Raw genomic sequence first — 19,324 nt, forward strand, 5'->3', positions numbered from 1 at the left:
ATGGTTAGAGCACCCAAAGTGGATGTTCAAATAATTAATGAACATCTCCATCTTTCAATTATTTTTGGTACATAAAGCAGAAGTACCATCCAAAGTCTTCAAATACAATATTTATATATCGAAGGACATGAAATAAAATAAGGTTCAGAGAAAACAATCAACATCACATTACATGCCAAATAACATCTTCTGAAAGGGAGTTAAGCTTATCTCTTCCTAGTGTCCCTTTAAATGCGTAACAACAGCAAAAGCAAATCTATCAGGAAGATTCATACAAAGCCACTTGATCATTGAATGTCTGGAAATCTTTGAAAAGTTTATCCAAGGCATAGTATGTCGTTTCTTCTATTACTGGATTTAGAATAGCAAGAAGTTCAATGTTGAAATGATCGACAAGAAAGCTGCTTGTACCGTGGACTCTCTTAATTCATCTTGAAGCTAAATTTGCTGCTTATCTGACATAGCAAGAGAAAATAAAATGAGAAAAAATGAATGAAAAATTTCAATGTGCATCCCTCCAGCTCCCACTTGACCTCTTATCCCTGAAAAATTCTTGTCAGAATCATGAATTGGTTCATAATAGTTTATGTGAACAGTGGCTACCATCTAAGGAAGATGCCATTGATTACCTTTAAGAACTGCTTCAGTGAGCATGGACAAACCGAACTAAAACTTGCCACTAGATTCCCTCAGCAGGAACGAGAATGTGAGGGAACATAAATAATTGTACTCACTAATTTCTATTTCATTTGTGTGTGTGAGAGAGGTGGGATTGTACCTCGAAAGGACTGAGATGACATTAGACTGTAGATGGTCTTCTAAAGCAAGAAAAGGAAGGAAGGGATGTGCTGAAGTTGCTCCTCTCAGATAATATTTCGATACTGGGGATGCGTGAGATGAGGTACCAATACGGTCCTCCTCTCTTACACTTTCTCTCGAGGTTGGGGCACCCTTCAATATTCAGATCCAGAAGGCCGGGGAGTCGTCGTTGCAGACCTTCTGGGAGTGATGAAAGCTGAGGGCATTGCCAAATAGACAGATTCTGAAGGGCAGTAAGGCCATGCATACCTTCTGGCAGAGATGACAATTTGCTGCAACTGCCGATGCGCAGAGACTTGAGTGCAGCGAGTTGTCCTAGCCCTTGTGGCAAAGATTTCAAGCCAGGAAGGTTGGTGATAGACATCACCTTGAGTGCTGTTAGGTGCCCCAGATCTACTGGCAGAGAAGTCAGGCTTGGGCAACTCCAAATATAGATATGCTCAAGAGCAGTGGCATGTCGCAGGCATTCCGACAAGGAATTCAATTTAGGGCAGGAGTCTACATCCAGTGATTTGAGGGAAGCAGGCAACTTGGGCAATTCCAGCAGACCATCACAATCTTCAATATCCAGCTCTTCCAGGTTTGGTAGGAGTGGTAGGCCTTCTGTCAAGGAATTCAATTTGGGGCAGCTGTCAACATGCAATGATTTGAGGGAAGCAGGCAACTTGGGCAATTCCAACAGACCATCACAATCTCCAATATCCAGCTCTTCCAAGTTCGGTAGGAGCTCCCCATCCCCTGATGATGACGAGGATAATGGCAAAGGTGACGGGCCAACCAACTTCTTGCAATGATAGAGACTTAAGTTCTTCAGTGAGTTCAAGCCACGGAATTCTGCCTCCGGCCAGTAGACCAGATCATCACAAGAATCCATCCTCAAAGATAGGAGAGAAGTAAGGGAAGAGAGTGTCGTCAGACTACAGATCAAGCCCAACTGCTTATTAGTAGTTCCCTTCATTTTTAAACTTTGGAGAGATGGTAGCTCTGGCATGGTCATCAAATTTGGGCAATTACTGATCTCAAGCTCAGCAAGATGAGGGAAAACCAACGGGACCTCTGCAGTTCCTTCAAACTCTGACCACTTCTCTAAGCTCTGCATCGTATGCAACACCAGTCTTTTTAGTGAGGGGAATGCTCGCACTGTGCCATTACTTGCATTGCCATAGATGGTGCTGCCGTAAATGTGCTTGACGTTATGCATCTTAAACAAGCAGAGAAATTTAAGAGAAGGTAGCTGCCACAAAGGCGGAAGATGTTGGCATCTTGGACAAGCTCCCAGATGGATTTCAACAACATTTTGCAGCAATACAGTGTCCATCATCCATGTTGGAAAGCTGCCACCCTCGTAGCGCCATATTGTTAGCAGCTTCAAGCCATCATGAGGTCTAAGGGCTTCCAACACCTCTTCAGCATTTTCTGTTGGCCAAACATCTTCTCCATAGAATTGATCGGGATTCCACTGAGTCATATCCCAGCATAATATTAATGAGCAAAGGTTAGGCTTCGAGCTAAGATTAGCTTCTTTAGCATCTGCTGCATCCCTTACATTCCTCAGGTTATACAGCTCTAGAAGGCCACCGAGATTTAAGCTATTCAATTCACCTATACGCCTTCCAGAATCATTGCCTACAATATATTTGGTTAATGTTCGCATGCTGCTTAAGTGCCTGATACCTGCTGGCAGCTGCTTCAGACTAGGACATCTGTCAATGTAGAGATGCCTCAGGCTACTCATATTTCTCATGTCTTTAGGCAGCTTATGTAGATTCTTGCATCTAGAGAGTTTCAAAGTTTGTAGATTGAAAAGTGTGCTGGTGGCATCCGGTAATGCTTCAATAAAACTATAAGAGAGGTCGAGGTATCTCAGATGTTTCAAATATTCAATTGGAATAGGCAGTCGTGTGATAGGACTATAATGTAGATCCAATGCTCTCAAGGACTTTGGCTTTAATGAATCCGCAGGCATACTAGCGGAGAATCCCCAGCACCGGAGAGTGAGAATATTTGGATAATTATTCAATTGAACTTTCCTAAATGTAAACAAGTGACGGGCTTTCGTAGATATATCTTCCTGCCTGGCAGGATCCTGTATGCTAAGGCATTCGTTCCCCATAATGGATTGTGCCAGATCGTGCATGAGGTCATGCATCTTGCATGTTGTTACATAATAAAGTTCATGCCTGGATGAAAGAGCACCGTCCTCCTCAGCTTCCTTGATATCCTGAAAGAAAGATCTCCAAGCCAACTCATTAAAAATCTCTTGCCCTTTGTCCTCCAACGCCTTTCTTCCATCGGATGGAATGAATCCGTTGGCCATCCATAGTTGAATCAACAGATCCTTTTGCATCACATAATCCTTGGGAAATATGGCACAAAAAGCAAAGCACTGTTTTAAATGGGAAGGCAAATGACTGTAGCTCAACCTTAGTGCTGCTAAGATCCTATCTTCAGCGCCCTGCAGATCCCAAATCTCGCTATCCCTCACGGACAACCATTCCCTTTCCTGGCTCTTGGACTGCATTAAGCCCCCCAGTGTCTTCACTGCCAGAGGCAACCCACCACATTTCTTGACAATTTCCTTGCCGATGTTTACGAGATTTTTAGGCTCTTCTGCTCTCCCTTCAAATGCTTTCTTCTTAGGCCCTGTTTGGGGGAGCTTTTGGAGGGCCAGAAAGCACTTTCTGGCCCTCCAAAAGTACTTTTAGATGAAAAACTGTGTTTGGTAAATTTTTCAAAAAGCTGTTTCAGCTTTTGCGGGAAGCTGAAAACAGCTTTTGGGAGGAAGCTCCAATTTGGAGCTTTTGAAAGGAAGCTGTTTCAGCTTTTTCAGAAAGCTGTATTTTTGACAAAAATGTCCATATTAAAATAACATAATTACATAGTTTGTCCCTTTATAAACCTAAAAATCTGCTGGAGCCAAGAACCCTAACCGTCAAACTCCCTTCCATAAGAAAAGGTATTTTTCTTTTCAATTTTTGTATGCATCTCTTGAACCACATTTTAGAAGAAAATTTTTTTAATCCTTTTCCATACCTTCCAAAATCAATCTATTGTTTTTTTTTTTATCATCAACCTTGCGGCCCACGCTGAGGTCCTCCTCGAGCGTGGACCACGAAGAAGAGCCCCTGGACCGCGGAAAATTATTTTATGAAAAATTATGGGAAATTATTTTATACTAATAATTATAATATTTTATACCTTTATTTTTGTGTTATACTATAAATATAATATCATATTATATCATATCATAATACATTAATATGTTATGTTAAATAATTTAATATTATGTTATATTATGGAAAATTAATATATACTAATAATTATAATATTTTATACCTTTATTTTTGTATTATACTATAAATATAAGATCATATTATATTATATCATAATACATTAATATGTTATGTTAAATAATTTAATATTATGTTATATTATGAAAAATTAATTTATACAAATAATTATAATATTTTATAACTTTATTATTATATTATACTATGAATATTATATTATATTACATTACATTATAATACATTAATATGTTATTTTAAATAATTTAATATTATGTTATATTATGGAAAATTAATTTATAATAATAATTATAATATTTTATACCTTTATTATTGTATTATACTATAAATATTGTATTATATTACATTACATTATAATACATTAATATTTTTTTAAATAATTTAATATTATGTTATATTATGAGAAATTAATTTATACTAATAATTATAATATTTTATACTTTTATTATTGTATTATACTATAAATATAATATATATTATATTATATCATAATACATTAATATGTTATGTTAAATAATTTAATATTATGTTATATTACCAAATATTAATTTATTCTAATAATTATATTACTATTATGCTATATTAACATAATATTATTTTATATTACAATAATATTATACTATATCGTATATTTATGTATTAATTTATGTTATGTTTTATTATGTTCTGTTGTATAATACTATGCAATGTCCTTTATGGTAATTTTGTCATACAAAAGTACTTTCTTAGTTTGTTTACCAAACACAAAATAAAGTACAACAGCACTTTACGAATGTAGTTACCAAACAGCAAACAGCTTTTTATAACAGCTCTACTTCAAACAGCTCTACTTCCAACAGCTCTACTTCTAACAGCTCTACTGCTAACAGCTCCCCCAAACAGGGCCTTAAACAATGCCCAAGAATCATCCTCAGTCAAACACTCTGGGCGATAAGGGCCGAGGGTACCCATTATCGACGATGCCCGCTCACTTCGTGTAGTCACAACAATCCTACTCCCTTCTCCACCCGTTTCTAGTAGAGTTTTTAGCTCAGTCCACTTTGCCTGATCCTCGTTCCAAATGTCATCTAATACAAGTAAGTACCTCTTCCCACTTACAACTTCTCGAAGGCGGCGTTGTAACGAGTCCATGTCCGATTGGTCGCACTTATCATCTGGGGCTGCTGAAGCTATTATATCTTTAGCAAGTTTTTTAACATCGAACTCATCCGACACAAAGACCCACATTCGTGGCTCGAAATGTTTCTCCACCGTCTCATCTTTGTAAATCAATTGGGCCAGTGTGGTCTTACCCAAACCCCCCATCCCAACTATGGGAAGGACTGCAACATTCCGGTTGTTATCATGATCAAGTAACAACTCCACTATTTTTGCTTTATCTTCCTCCCTGCCGATGACCTCTGACTCATCCACATAGGAGTGGGTTTGTGGCCTGTCCTTTTGTGGTTGGGTTTTGACCGTGAAACCAAATTTATTTCCCTCATCTACTAGTTTCTCTATTTTTTCAACAATAGCATGCAACTCTCGCCCCATCTTAAGGCGAAACGAAACTGGATTGCCAAGAGAAAAGAAGCTGCGCACCTTTTTTGTCATGTCGATCTGAATCTCTGCCTTCCGCCGCTTTGCTTCCACATTGAAGTAATCCAGTATGTCGTCTGCTTCGTAGGCTGCATTCTTCAGTGCTGCCAACCAGCTCTTCACACCCGCTTCCTTGACTTGCCGCTCCTCTGCATCTCCAAGTCTGTCCAGGATTGCCGACAGCATTCTTTCCAGCTTTTCTAGCTTCTCATGGATGCCCCACATCATTCCAAACTGTTGGAGAACATGGTCGGTTGCCTTCTCCATCACCACCGGTAGCAAGGCTGAGAAAAGCACGTCAGCCATTACTCCAGGCTCCAAAGAGTCTCTCCGATTGATTTGGGAAGAAGTGTTGATGAATGGCAAAGAAAGTGACCCAGTGGAAATGCTCTCCCTCTTTCCGCTAGATCTGTAGGTGCTCCGGAAGCTTTCCTTTTTTGTTCTATTCCCTTCCCTGCTTGATGCGAACAGAAAGGTTAATCAATAGTGGTCCCAACGTCTGTAATCAAGTGCTCTGCATTGTAGTAATTACCCATTATTTCAGTTTATCTTACCAAACTAAATTACTGTCACGTCAACGAACATTCGGGGCTACCATTACATGATTTTAGGAACGATAATCCGAAGATGTTTGGCTGGGAGAATTATACCTAGAATGGGAACGAAAATAGATCACTCTTGTTTTCATTTTTTTTGGTTGCAGAAAATTTTATTTTTATTCCGATTTCAAGAAGAAATAACAATATCTTAATTTTTCAAAATGTAATCTAATTTTTTTTTTTAATATTCGGTTTAATTTGTTTTTTGATTTTGATTTCAACGATGAACTAAACCTATCGAAAAATATATTTATTTTAATTTTTATTTTAATTTTTATTTTATTTTATTTTTGATTTTAATTTTAATTTTATTTTGGATTGGGAACCAAATGCATGTCATCCATGATTACGCTTCTTCCCGTCGCCTACCAGGAAGAATGACTTCACAACAAAAAAAATAAAATCGAAGGAAGAATATTGCTTGGTGTCTTCTCCTCCCGTCAAGTCTTCATGTTTGTTTGTATCAAAAAAAAAAAAAAAAACATTTCTCGTGATACTTGCGGTGTTATTTAAGTCAAGGTGAAAGAGAATCTAAACCACATTTCACTGGAGTGGCAGCTGGCCCGTCGTTGGATGTCCTTATCACGCAACAGGGAAAGAAATATTCTTTAACAGGTCCCGGTCGTAAAGACGAAGTTTTTAAAAAGAGAAAGAATATTACTTTATTAAAAAAAGACGAAAGATGCTTGTCTTTACGAAATTTCCGCGAAACTTTCTTTGGCGCTATCATGATAGCTGTCCCTTTAAAATTCCAACCTACGCGTGGACAAAAATCACAACAATAATTTTGCTGAAGGGACCACAATTCTCGCGTGCCATATGCGTGGAAAACTTTGGCTGTGCACATCCAAGTGATCCACATCGGCAATGAAGATAATTATCCTTGGGCAGTTATCTTCACTATGGCTAAGTAAATTGAGGTATAGAGATCTATCTGGTTTGCTAAACAATGGGCTGTCATAGGGTTGGTTCATGCCTTTTCTTTTGTAGGTTTATTATTACTGTTATCTGATTTTTATTTCTTTGTCTAGGTGAAGGTGAGCATCTTGAAGAAGAGAGAGATTTAATAATCAAGAAGATTGAAAGACTTTCACATCATAGGGAGCCGCTTAGTAAAAGTGTTTTGTATTTAGATGTTTCTCTGATTTTTTTATTAGAACAATGATAGCTCTTGTTTGTAAAAGAATTTATGTTGAATTACACCCCCCCTCCCCCCAAGACGAATGGTTTGTCGATGAGGTATTTGTAAATTTAATGTGTAACAACCATCAGTCCCCTAATGGGATGTAAGAATGAGAGGATAAGCAGCCTCCTGGAGGCTTGGCTTCTTTTAAAACAAAAACCAAAAGAAAGAAGAGTATAAATGTTTAAGACTGAGGCCTCAATAGTTCATTAGCAATATATTGGCATGCAACGTAGGTATTGTGATAATCTCTCGAGCTTGAAAAGTGCAACTCTGCTGCTTTATTATATTGGAAGTGTTGGGTCAATATAACTCAAGAACTTTATGACCATGTTGGGTTCACATATCATCAAGAAGTATGAAGTCTTACTTTAGTTGGAAATTTTATGCTCGGCAATTAGTTTTAGCCTGCGGGACAGTATAGTTGAAAACAACACCAGTTAATTCCCTCCCCAGTTGCAGCTAAGCTATTCTCCCTCCTGCTTCCCTCCCCAATGTCTCGGATAGTAATAAACTTTCTACCACTCCTATTTATTTTACATTTCCTACTATTTGTGTCGGTAATGTTTCAAATGTTTCCAGTTACCTTAAGTTGCTTATCTGATGGTCTGACATGGTATGCTTTTCTGCATCTCCACTGGTTTCTGCACTCATATCTGTCACTGATAATGAATAAGCTAACGAGATTGTTCTATATAGGTTATGTAAGAATAGGCCTTGAATGGGCCGTACTGGGCCTCATTGGAGGCTAACCCCAGTTCACTAGGAGGCTAACTATTTAATGGATTGATTAACTTTTATTCCTAAAAGCGACATTATAGTTCCTAAGATCATCTTGGACATGCTGAGAAGCACCATTAGTGTTTTGAGATGATTGTCCATGGTTGGATCATGAAATTGATGAGTAGACAAGGATGGAAAGCAGAGTGTACATGTCAAGATTGGCGTAGATTTTTATTTTTATTTTATTTTTTAGGGGGGCCCACTGAGTTATAATCTCTCAATGAGATGATCTAATATTCTACTTACCTGGTTGCTTATGTATATATGTAAAGTTTAACTGATCAATAGTCCATTTTTCTTTGGTAAGTGGCTACTTTCAATTTTTTAAAAGAGAGATTGCATAGTGCAACTATAGCTGATCATGGGCCGGGCTCTGGGCTGAGACTCTATTTATTTTTAATTACGCTTCCAGCTGAGCCTATTTAAAATTTAACCTTTTCTCGGCCCAAGCCCGGCCCATAATTAGATTTGGGTGCAACCGTTCTGGTAAGTATCGTGGAAAGATTGAAAAGTGATAAACGATACTCTATGGAAACTATGTTAATGGACCAATTGACCTCAGAAACTTAAGCTGACATGGGATGCATCAACAATAAATATGAGGCTTAATAGCATAATTATCTCATGAAAAGAGCTCATGAATTTGAGTCTTGCAGGCGTCTGAAGATTTCAAGTTGTTGCAAGTAAGTATTGTTGGATGCGATCATATAAGCATGCTAATTTGAAATAATTTTGGTTGGTACAAGTAATGAGTGATTGCAGATGAGTGTCAAGGGATTCGATTAGGTAATTTCTAAGTCCGATTTTGATCCATAGTTGACATGTCAGGCTTTGTCCTGCCTCGGCAAGAAAATGCGTTGAAAGCGTTTTTGTATTAATCTACAGCTTTGATTTTTTTTACAACATTAAAAAATGATATATTCCATTTCTAGCTGTCAGTTTAGTGGTTTGAGAGGGGAGATTTTTGGGATATCATTCTAGCTTGCATTCTCAGAAGATATTGATTGAAAATAGCAAGGAGATCCTAGGTTTGAATATTCTTTATCAAGATATGGTGCTACAAGTAGAGCTTGAAAAAAACCGTCTGTACTGAGCATCTCAAGGTCTGTTCGATTGGGACAGTTTAAGCTTGGCTCAATTAGGAAACAAGTCGCCACCAAGGTGGTAGCCCAGTTGGAACGGAGCGTTTGCTTCCAACCAAGTGGTTCCAGGTTCGAAATGCGCGGGCGTCGATTAAATTCGGGGACCGGATGCCCCACGCCTGGACACGGGGTCTGAAAGCGCTACTGGTCGGCTGGTAGCCTAGGTGGTGCCAGGTGTGACGTACTCACACGGAGGGTCGGGTTGGGTAACCGAGCCGGCCCACAGGTGGGGAGGGTATGAGTAAAATAGGTCGGCGTGCCCAACACACGACTTGGTCTACCCGCATCGAACATTCTCCTGGCAGGGTGGGGGCCCAGTGGTCGGGGCTGCTACGCGGGGGTGGGCTCCCCCCTTCCTCCCCCCTTCCTCTTTCCTTTAGCAAAAAAAAAAAATAAAAAAAAATTAGGAAACAAGTCGAGCTAAAAGAAATTTTAGAGATCGGGCTAGTCTGAACAGAGACACTATAGAAAAATTGAAAATTGTCGACATATATATGCCGATGCTCGATAGAAACCTCGGTAATTTGGCTCCTGCGTCAAAATTTGTCGACGCTTCTAAGTAGCGTCGTCAGAAATTAAACTAAGACGGCACTTATAAGCATCATCGGAAGCAAATATTAAGACGACACTTAAAAGCGTCATCGAAAGCCTAAGACTAGTTTAAAACGATGCTTATAAGTGTTGTCGGATGCCAAAAAGAAGACTAAGATAATGCTTATAAGCGTCGTCGGAAGCTAAAAGAAAAGACTAAGACGATGCTTATAAGTGTCATCCAAAGCAAATATTAAAACCTCCTCCTCCGACCCACCAGCCCTAGCGTCCTGATTGCAGCCCCTTTTCCTCTTCGGCCCCGACCGACTGACCCCAATCACCCGAGTTGCACCTCCACCCGTCCTCGCAGATACTTTTTTCCTCCTCCCCCCCTCTCTAGCACCTCCTTCTCCTTAGCTTTAGCTCTTACCCTCCCCTCCTCTTCTTCTTTTGCTTTAATTCTATTAAATCTTAATCTCCCAAATCCGTAGAGCAACCCCCATCTCAGATCTAAGAAGGCTTAAGCAAAGAAGAATCCATGCTAAGTTAGATCCCCCAAGTTCTACTAATTGGGAAGAATGACTGGATTATTCAATATGTTTTAAGTTTGTACAAGCAAAAACTGAAAAGCAAGCATGGCTTACAGTAACTAGACAATTTTACCACTTTTTCTTTGTCAAAAAAGAAAAAAGAAAAAAGAAAAGAAAAAAAGGTTCATTGTAGTACATAACATGTGGACCTTGATTGATCTGTTTGCAGATTGAGGAAAATATAGCCTTGTTACATCATTTGATCCATCTAAGTTGTAGACCAACTTCACAAGCTGGCCTCATTCATGGAGTGCTGGAGTTGTGTTGGGACGAGGCCTGTCCTCCTCCCAGCACGAAATGAGACCACCTCTAACCAGCAGCAAACAAGCTGATCTGCCAACTGCCAAGGCAATTGCCATGTTGGTTAATGTGGGCATGGAAGAGCTCCCTGTTGCTGGGGCATTTAAAGCCCCCACCTCATTGGGCTGGGGCTTTTTTTAATTTTTTAGACGGCAATAATTATACGGCTCTACAATAAATACGACTATTGGCATCAGCATGCAAAATATCTCGCAGCTGAAGAGGAGCTGAATGAGCCGAATCCCAAATAATAGCCGAATCTGATATATTGGAGTTTCCCTTGATAGTCTTTTTGATTAGAAGATGATATCTACTAATTGCATTTTGTGTTCGCTTTCAATTTTTAACAAAATAAGATTGATTGGTTACATCTGGATTTATTTTTTTCTTTTTTATAAAAAAACCTAGAGCAAGCTGTAGCTTTTTTGTTACTATGAGAATGTAAAACTTTAAACAATATTTAATTACTTTCATTCAAGCTTATAATGATTTTGTTCGTTCCACAACAAATCTAATTTTTGATATGTATGGGTTTGATTGGACTAAATGCTTTCGTTGATTATATATATATATATATATATATATATATATATATATATATATATATATATATATATATATATATATATATATATATTTCTTAAGAAACTCTTACAACACTTTAAAGTGTCGTTATAAGAAATATCAGCTACACTTTTTAGCGTCGCTAATGGCTGACATTTGTTAGCGTCCCTAATGGCCGACGCTATTAAGCATTGCTAATTGGTGATGCTTATTTGCGTCGCTAATTGCTGAAAGCGTTGGCAAATTGATTTTCAGTGCTCACATTACCGATGCTTTTGTGACGTTTTATATAAAACTAATGATGCTTATAAGTATCGGTATATACAATAAAAAGGATCGGTAATTCTTGATTTTCTTATGGTGAGAGGACAGATTTAGATAGATATGTCATTAGGGCTCATATGACTTGAGCCTAGGCAAGATATGTCAAGTTCGGCTTGAGCTCTAGCCGGGCATCGGGACGGGCATGAGTCAGGTTGGAAATCTATTAACCTAACCAACCTATTCATTGGATGGGTCAAAAATCAGATACCAAACCCAATCTTTTTATTAGATAGCTAACTCAACCTGACTTGCATAATCCTTTTAATAAATAAGTTGAGTCAAGTCAAATAAGTTTAAGCAATGAATCTTAAACAATTAAATGGACTAAGCATGTCTTAATTAGATTTGGGTTATAATTGTATCCATGCAACCCAGCTATTAAATAGGTCTAAGCGAGTTGAATGTGTCAGGATTCTTGACTCATTTTAACAAGGAGGTCAAATTGGTTCATATGACCCGAACTAATTTTCCCAAAAACCTGAACTCCCTTAAATTGGGTTATTTCGGGGTAAGGTCATAAATTACCACCATTGTTACATATCAAACTAAGCCCACGCAACCTGATGATCAGCTCAGCTTCACTTGGTTTGTTTGCACCCGTGGATGCAAGCCGTGACCACTGGAAGAAAGAAGCTCAAAGGGCCTTTCCAGTCCTAAAGTCATGCCCTTACATTTTTCTTTTCTTCACATACTATGGCATCATGAATAATTATACTTTGCTAACAATTATCTCAAAAATATGCTTCAACATTCTTCTTTTCATTTTTTTTTTTAAATTTTAATATCTTTTATTAGATGCATTTGGTTATTTTTGTTGATTTCTCTTGTATAGGTGTCTAAAGAAAGGCGCTTCACTTGAGTACAGCAAGTCAAGAGGTTCATCCTCTACATAAATTTTTAGTGTGTTCTCCTCAATAGAAACTGGTGGCTTTGCCTCCTTTACCATAAAAAAATAAAAGCCTCAATTAGTTGCGACTATGTAATCCTTTCAATTGTATGCTCCATCTCTAGTAGGGATGCAAATAGATCGGATCGGGTCTTAAGTGACCCCGATCCGATCCGGTTTTTCGCTCGGGTCTTAGTTTTAGACTCAAATCTGACCTAATTGAAGATCGGATCAGGTCGGATCGCGTCCACAACTATAATTTTCATTCAACGAATTATTCAGATTTGATTGGGTCTACGTAGTTCCAGACCCAACCTGAATAATTCAAGTCGGGTTCGGGTTCGAGTCCGGGTCCGGTCCGCTCCTCATCGGCGAGTTGGCTGCTGTGGAGGAAGCCGACGCGAACGTGGCGGCAGAGGAGGGAGTAGAGTGCGAAGGTGCCGCCCTCGCCGTTGTCATCGGCTTGGAGCACGATGAAGACGTACTTGAGGAGCGGGAAGAGGTTGAGGGTCCAGAAGACGAAGGAGAGCATGCCGTAGATCTCCTCGTTAGTCTCCGAGTGCTGGATGTCCCCCGCGAAGGTGCTCTTGTACTCGTACAGCGGCGACGTGCTCAGGTCCCCGTACACCATCCCCAGGCTCTGGTACGCCAAAGTTAACACCGCCCTCCAAGAATCCCTCTGTCATCACCCAGCCCTCGAATCCTTATCAGCGCATGAAAACTAGATGATGTGATGAGATGAGATGAGACAGGGAACAGATGAGGAATCCAGCTTACCTTGGAGGGACTGGAGTAGATGCCACCCTCGAGATCCATGGCAAGCGGAGAGGTCTCAATATCTTGGAAAACACATTGAGTTTTTCCAGAGAACGCGTCGATGGGAAAGAAAGAATTCCCAGCTAAATGATGGGGTAGTGAGAAGCTCGAGAGGGGAAAAGGAGAGGGGAGGGAGTTGGGTTTGGGGGAAACTGTTTTAATTTTTATGGGCTTTGGTAGCGGTAGGTGAAATTTTGGAGCTGAGGGTCAAATGGGGATCGGAGGATCATCCAGGGAGGGTGAGAAGCAGCAGCAGCAGAAGAAGAAAGAAAGAGAGAGAGAGAGAGAGAGAGAGAGAGAGAGAAAGAAAGGAAGAAAGAAAGAAGGGGAGCGCTTTCCGCCAGCGGGTCTAAATGAGTAATCCGTAATCCGAGTGCGGGTCGGATCGGATCGGATCGAATTTCTTTTGGTAAACCATCCAAACTTGACCCAAAAAAAAATGGGTCGGGTCGAGTCCAGATCGGATCGAGATTGGGTTGACGCAGATCCGACTCAAAAAATAGAACTGGTCCAAATTAGGACCCAATCCGGCCTCACAGGTCCTAAAATTCAGGTTGGATCGGGTCTAAACAGGTCGGGTTGGATTGGGTCACGGGTCAACCTGATCTATTTGCAGCCTTAATCTCTAGGGATATATAAACCTAGTATCATTGGATCTATGGCAGAGAAGATGGCTCTATTCGAGCCTCCAAGTGTTGCATTGCATTTTTATAGCTCATTGCAGGTTTGTCATTTACTTCATGCCCATGAACCTAAAGCTCTATTTTGAAGGTTCAAAAGATGACTTATTCCGATGTATGCATAATAATTCAGCTACCAGTGATAGAAATGGATGAATCCATTTACTTATTTCACTGAATTTCGTGGATTTGCATAAATATGCTACTTAATGTTTCTTTCCAGAAACTTTAGAGAGTATCTTAAATAAGTCAGAAGTAAAAGATTGAACCTCTTTAGGTTCTCATGGAATACTGATTATAGTATCAACAAAATATATGGGAAAATGCATAAAATATTAAATTTAAACAACCTAACATGCATAAGATTAGTTGTTAGGTCATTCATTCTTAAGTCGACAAATATAATTGTCACGTCCCCGCCTCTGCGAGGCACGTGAGGCACCTAGTGCCCACGTGGGGGCCACATGAGGGGGGAACACGGGGCTCCCCTGCCAGATATTGTCCGGTTCTGGGGCTTCACGCAAGCGTCCTTCACCCCTCCCCGGTTTTGTTTTCCACCCAAAACGCGTCTGCAGGATTTGGAGACACCCGCCTCATATGCCCAGGCTCTGGAACGAGTCTTTCCGATGTGGGACTATTGGGCCTCACACCCTTCCCACCATCGGACAAGAGCCGTCCTCGGCTCTGATACCAAATGTCACGCCCCCCGCCTCTGCGAGGCACGTGAGGCACCCAGTGCCCACGTGGGGGCCACATGAGGGGGAAACACGGGGCTCCCCTGCCAGATATTGTCCGGTTCTGGGTGGCAGCTGGGTTAGGAGTTTGCTCGGCTGGCTGCCTGGCAACTCCTCTCCCTCTTGCTCCTCTCCTCCGAGCTGCAATATTTGCCAAGACTTCATTCTCTCTGTTCCTCATTTTCACCTATAAAAAAAATATTAGCATAATTCAATTAACTAATTTTTTTTTTTATTTTGAATATGCTGAATTTAATTTAACGGGACTTAACTCCCCATTTTCCTTACTAAAACTTTTTTTTTTTATACCCTTTATTAAACCTGGCTCTGATACCAAATGTCACGCCCCCGCTTCTGCGGAGCACGTGAGGCACCCAGTGCCCACGTGGGGGCCACATGAGGGGGGACCGCGGGGCTCCCCTGCCAGATATTGTCCAGTTCCGGGGCTTCACGCAAGCGTCCTTCACCCTTCCCCGATTTTATTTTCCACCCAAAACGCGTCTGCAGGATTAGGAGACACCCGCCTCATATGCCCAGGCTCTAGAACGAGTCTTTCCGATGTGGGACTATTGGGCCTCACACCCTTCCCACCATCGGACAAGAGCCGTCCTCGGCTCTGATACCAAATGTCACGCCCCCGCCTCTGCGAGGCACGTGAGGCACCTAGTGCCCACGTGGGGGCCACATGAGGGGGGAACACGGGGCTCCCCTGCCAGATATTGTCCGGTTCTGGGGCTTCACGCAAGCGTCCTTCACCCCTCCCCGGTTTTGTTTTCCACCCAAAACGCGTCTGTAGGATTTGGAGACACCCGCCTCATATGCCCAGGCTCTGGAACGAGTCATATGCCCGGCAGCGGGAGGCAGACGCGGCCGCGGGCCGCCGATGCGCCCCCGAGCACGACCACGGGCACGGCCGCGGGTGTGGCCGTGGGCGCCGCGGGCCGGCCGCCGGGCGCCATCGGCCGCTGCCCGTTCCTCCCGAGCTCGCCCTCCTCCCTCCATGGGAGAAGAAATGGGAAGAAAAGGGGGAAGGAGAAATCGGGAGAAGAGAAGAGGAGGAGAAGAAAAAGAAAGAAAAAAAAAAATGGGAGAAGAAGGTTCGGGAAGGAAGAAGGAAGAAGGAAGAAAAGAAAAAGAAGAAAAGAAGAAAAAGAAAAGAAAAAGAAAAGGAAAGGAAAGGAAAGAAAAAAAAAAAAAGAAGAAGTGAGAGACCCTTAACGGGTCCGACCTAACGGGTCTGATCCGGGTACGGATCCGAACCTGTTAGGCCCAAATAAAATAAAAAAAAAAGGGTTTAGCCAAATTTGATTAAAACCGAGCCCAGTCAGATTAGGCTAAGTCCGGACGAACCCAAACTATAAATTGGGTTAAATCCGAACCAAATTAAACCCAATTGAGTTGGATATGAACCTAATTAAGCTGAGTTAGTCTCAGCAGACCCAAATTGAATATGAATCAAGCCCAATTCAAAACCAGTTTAACTAAATTGAGACCGAATTGACTTTGGGCTGACCCTGACTCAAGCCTAGATGAGCCACATTGACCCTGGACCAAAATTAAACTTAATTGGACTTGAAATTGAGCCCAATAACATAATCAGAAGACCAAATTGACCCGATAGGGCTAGACCCAATCAGGAACCGAGCCCAATTCTTTAATTAAAGACCCAATTGACCTACGTGAACCCAATCTGGTTCTAAATCGAGGCCAAGGGCTCTAAATTAAATAAATTGGACTTGAGATCCAAGCAAGTAAATTCATGTTATGATAAATTAGAAAATTATGAAATAAATAGAGAATAATGTGACCCCTATGTGATTTATTTAGGTGATCAAGGATTTGTCACCCGGACGTAAGAAATTGGAAAGCATATTGCTGTAAGTAACCTTGGCACTGATCTTAAAGTTTTTAAATTACTGTTATTCATCATTATGAAAATGTATTGCTTATGATATATTTTTCTCAAAACTAGGATCAAGTATATGATTGCATGTAATTCATGAATTTGATTAAAGAGCATCCTTCATGAATATTTGATGGTGTATGAGTTATGAAATTATGATTATGTTAGACTGTATGAAAAATGATATTTGAGGCATGTTTATGCATTTTAAATTATATAATACCATTTATCATTTTCAAACCTATTTATGATGATTATGATTTATGACAGAAAAAGAATATGATTTATGAACTCTCAGATAGCTATGACCACCTCTAGAAATAGAGGCCAGTCGACACCCTGGAGCTAGCATCCAAAGAATAACAGGCCCTCTGCCAACGGGTTAAAGTTGGTAACGAATAACAGAATTAGTCGACTAAGATTAACAGGCCCTGTCACGGGATTATAGTGACCATAGCAGCACATCCGTCTGAGAGTATGTTTTATAAAGTATGGATAAATGGCAATATTTTTATATGACTTGCATTATCATGATTATGAATTTTTATGGATAGAACATGCATTGCTTTATGACCTGATTTGTGTATATCATCTATAAAATATTTTATTTTACATCAACTGTTGGCTTTTTAATCACTGCATTGGCATAATTGTACTTGATCCAATAAGATAGTACCTGGTTACTTACTGAGCTGTGTAGCTCATACCTTTTTATCTACTTTTTTTCCTACAGATGATTAAGACCACTAGGAGCAGGGAGCTTGATGTTATTCAGGGTTGGGGTAATTGAAAATGTTATGTAATAATCAGATTTTAGAAGCTCTGTACTGTTCCAACTTCTTCACTAATGTTATGACATTAGTAAATGAAACTATTTATTTTTATTATGAAATTTTATGTGGCTTCGTGTTATTGTGTGCATAAGTTAGCAATAGCACGGCTGTGTCATGATCCAGATTTGGGGCGTGACATTTAGTGGTATCAGAGCCAGGTTTAATAAAGGGTATAAAAAAAAAAAGTTTTAGTAAGGAAAATGGGTAGTTAAGTCCCGTTAAATTAAATTCGGCATATTCAAAATAAAAAAAAAAATTAGTTAATTGAATTATGCTAATATTTTTTTTATAGGTGAAAATGAGGAACAGAGAGAATGAAGTCTTGGCAAATATTGCAGCTCGGAGGAGAGGATCAAGAGGGAGAGGAGTTGCCAGGCAGCCAGCCGAGCAAACTCCTAACCCAGCTGCCACCCAGAACCGGACAATATCTGGCAGGGGAGCCCCGTGTTCCCCCCTCATGTGGCCCCCACGTGGGCACTGGGTGCCTCACGTGCCTCGCAGAGGCGGGGGCGTGACAATAATGATTGCTTATACTATGTAGTTTATCTGTGTTTGGATTTGAGTTTTGAACGAAACTTGTCCCATGGATTCCTTTTTTGTGTTGTACGTTAGTATTTAGTTCTCACTTAATCCTCATCCTTCATTTGATGCTTCAGCTAGCGCATTGTCTACCTTGAAATTTTTTCATGTGTCAAAGCAATGAGGCAATGTGTTATTTTATAAGATTGGCACCCCCTAGTTGATTGGAATATAATCTTAAATAAAATATATGCTCATGAGATCTAGTGGTCTGATGTCTTTTCCTAATTGAAGTATTTTAGAATTTGTGGATATCATTATATAGATGGTCAATATAAATGCAATTTAGCAATTAGCCGATGAATTATACATTGTGAAAAGTTCAGCATGCTATAATACAATTTGATTCTTATCAATGTTGCTATGTTTGTATGGGGAGAGTTGGGCTCAGCAATGAGAATGGGAATGAGTGGCTTTCGTTTCAACTGTTTGGTTGAGGGGATTTTCATTCCTATTATGATTCCAGAGGTGAATAAGAATGCCCCTAATCTGCCAAAATCTAATCCGGACTCTCCATTAATATTCAAATTCCATTCCAATTTCAATTTCAATTTTAGCCACGGATCAAACGCGTCGGAGAATTCGGCCATTCTGATTTCCATTCTAATCCATTTCAATTTTGATTTCAATCCTGATCGCGAACCAGATGTACACTTGAAGTAGAAATTATCTCCCTCTGCTTGGACTTCAATCAACTATTTTTTGCCAACTAGACTTTGGCTCATTGGCTTGAACGTCTCCCATTGTTGCTCCTGCTAGGGTAAAGGTTCCAACTTCGCTGGCATTGAAAGATGACTCTCCCATTCATTTTTATATCAATTTGATGCATGCATTAGAGAACACCAAAATATATGAATTTTGGTTTCTAGATATATTTTGCAGTGTACATAATGTTCAACCATTTGGATAGCCTATTATTAGTGTCAAAATTGTTAAATCCTTTTGCAAGAAGTTAAGGTAAAATATGTATTCTAATTCTATTTACATATATGTAAAATTATAAAAGTAAAGTAAATTTTTTGGAAATAGTTTTGAAATATAAATATAAAAGTTTATTTTGGAAAATATCATAGCTATGCTTCGTTTCATGTGCATATCATGTACCTGACGCTAGTGTATGAAAGCCTTAATAATTAGTTGAGTTCATGAAGTCAGTTGATGTAAGAAGTTTT

General features: G+C 39.9%; 2 protein-coding genes and 1 long non-coding RNA gene across 4 annotated transcripts; 1 reads left to right on the forward strand and 2 right to left on the reverse strand.

The window, feature by feature from the left end:
* Window positions 1-7: 7 nt before the first annotated feature.
* On the reverse strand, window positions 8-6,384 carry LOC120112837 (disease resistance protein RGA2-like). 2 transcript variants are annotated; one of them, XM_039132736.1, is made up of 3 exons: window positions 5,013-6,384; window positions 779-3,454; window positions 8-455 (listed from the first exon to the last, which is right to left on the reverse strand). In XM_039132736.1, exons 1-2 carry the CDS (start codon window positions 6,009-6,011, stop codon window positions 800-802), a joined length of 3,654 nt encoding a protein of 1,217 aa, XP_038988664.1. In that variant the 5' UTR covers window positions 6,012-6,384; the 3' UTR covers window positions 8-455; window positions 779-799. The 2 variants fall into 2 exon arrangements, with proteins under 2 accessions (XP_038988664.1, XP_038988663.1); XM_039132735.1 differs by having other exon boundaries at window positions 8-3,454.
* Window positions 6,385-12,881: 6,497 nt separating this feature from the next.
* On the reverse strand, window positions 12,882-13,423 carry LOC103695551 (potassium transporter 2-like). The gene is made up of 2 exons (XM_008776916.3): window positions 13,385-13,423; window positions 12,882-13,286 (listed from the first exon to the last, which is right to left on the reverse strand). The coding sequence occupies exons 1-2, from the start codon at window positions 13,421-13,423 to the stop codon at window positions 12,882-12,884; spliced, it is 444 nt and encodes a 147-aa protein (XP_008775138.2).
* Window positions 13,424-16,032: 2,609 nt separating this feature from the next.
* On the forward strand, window positions 16,033-17,637 carry LOC120112952. The gene is made up of 2 exons (XR_005514612.1): window positions 16,033-16,714; window positions 17,474-17,637. It is a non-coding gene; the product is annotated as an uncharacterized LOC120112952 (long non-coding RNA).
* The last annotated feature ends 1,687 nt before the right edge of the window (window positions 17,638-19,324 follow it).

Source organism: Phoenix dactylifera, chromosome 13 (assembly GCF_009389715.1).
Source record: "Phoenix dactylifera cultivar Barhee BC4 chromosome 13, palm_55x_up_171113_PBpolish2nd_filt_p, whole genome shotgun sequence".
Taxonomy (NCBI): domain Eukaryota; kingdom Viridiplantae; phylum Streptophyta; class Magnoliopsida; order Arecales; family Arecaceae; genus Phoenix; species Phoenix dactylifera.

What these genes read in the sequence shown, in the direction of transcription:
- LOC120112837 (XM_039132736.1), bottom strand. Translation starts at nt 6,011, where the DNA reads ATGGCTGACGTGCTTTTCTCAGCCTTGCTACCGGTGGTGATGGAGAAG. An exon ending in ATTCTTGGGCATTGTTTAAG is followed by an intron (nt 3,455 to 5,012) that starts GCCCTGTTTGGG and finishes ACAGGGCCTAAG; the next exon opens with AAGAAAGCATTTGAAGGGAG.
- LOC103695551 (XM_008776916.3), bottom strand. Translation starts at nt 13,423, where the DNA reads ATGGATCTCGAGGGTGGCATCTACTCCAGTCCCTCCAAG. An exon ending in TCTACTCCAGTCCCTCCAAG is followed by an intron (nt 13,287 to 13,384) that starts GTAAGCTGGATT and finishes GGGTGATGACAG; the next exon opens with AGGGATTCTTGGAGGGCGGT.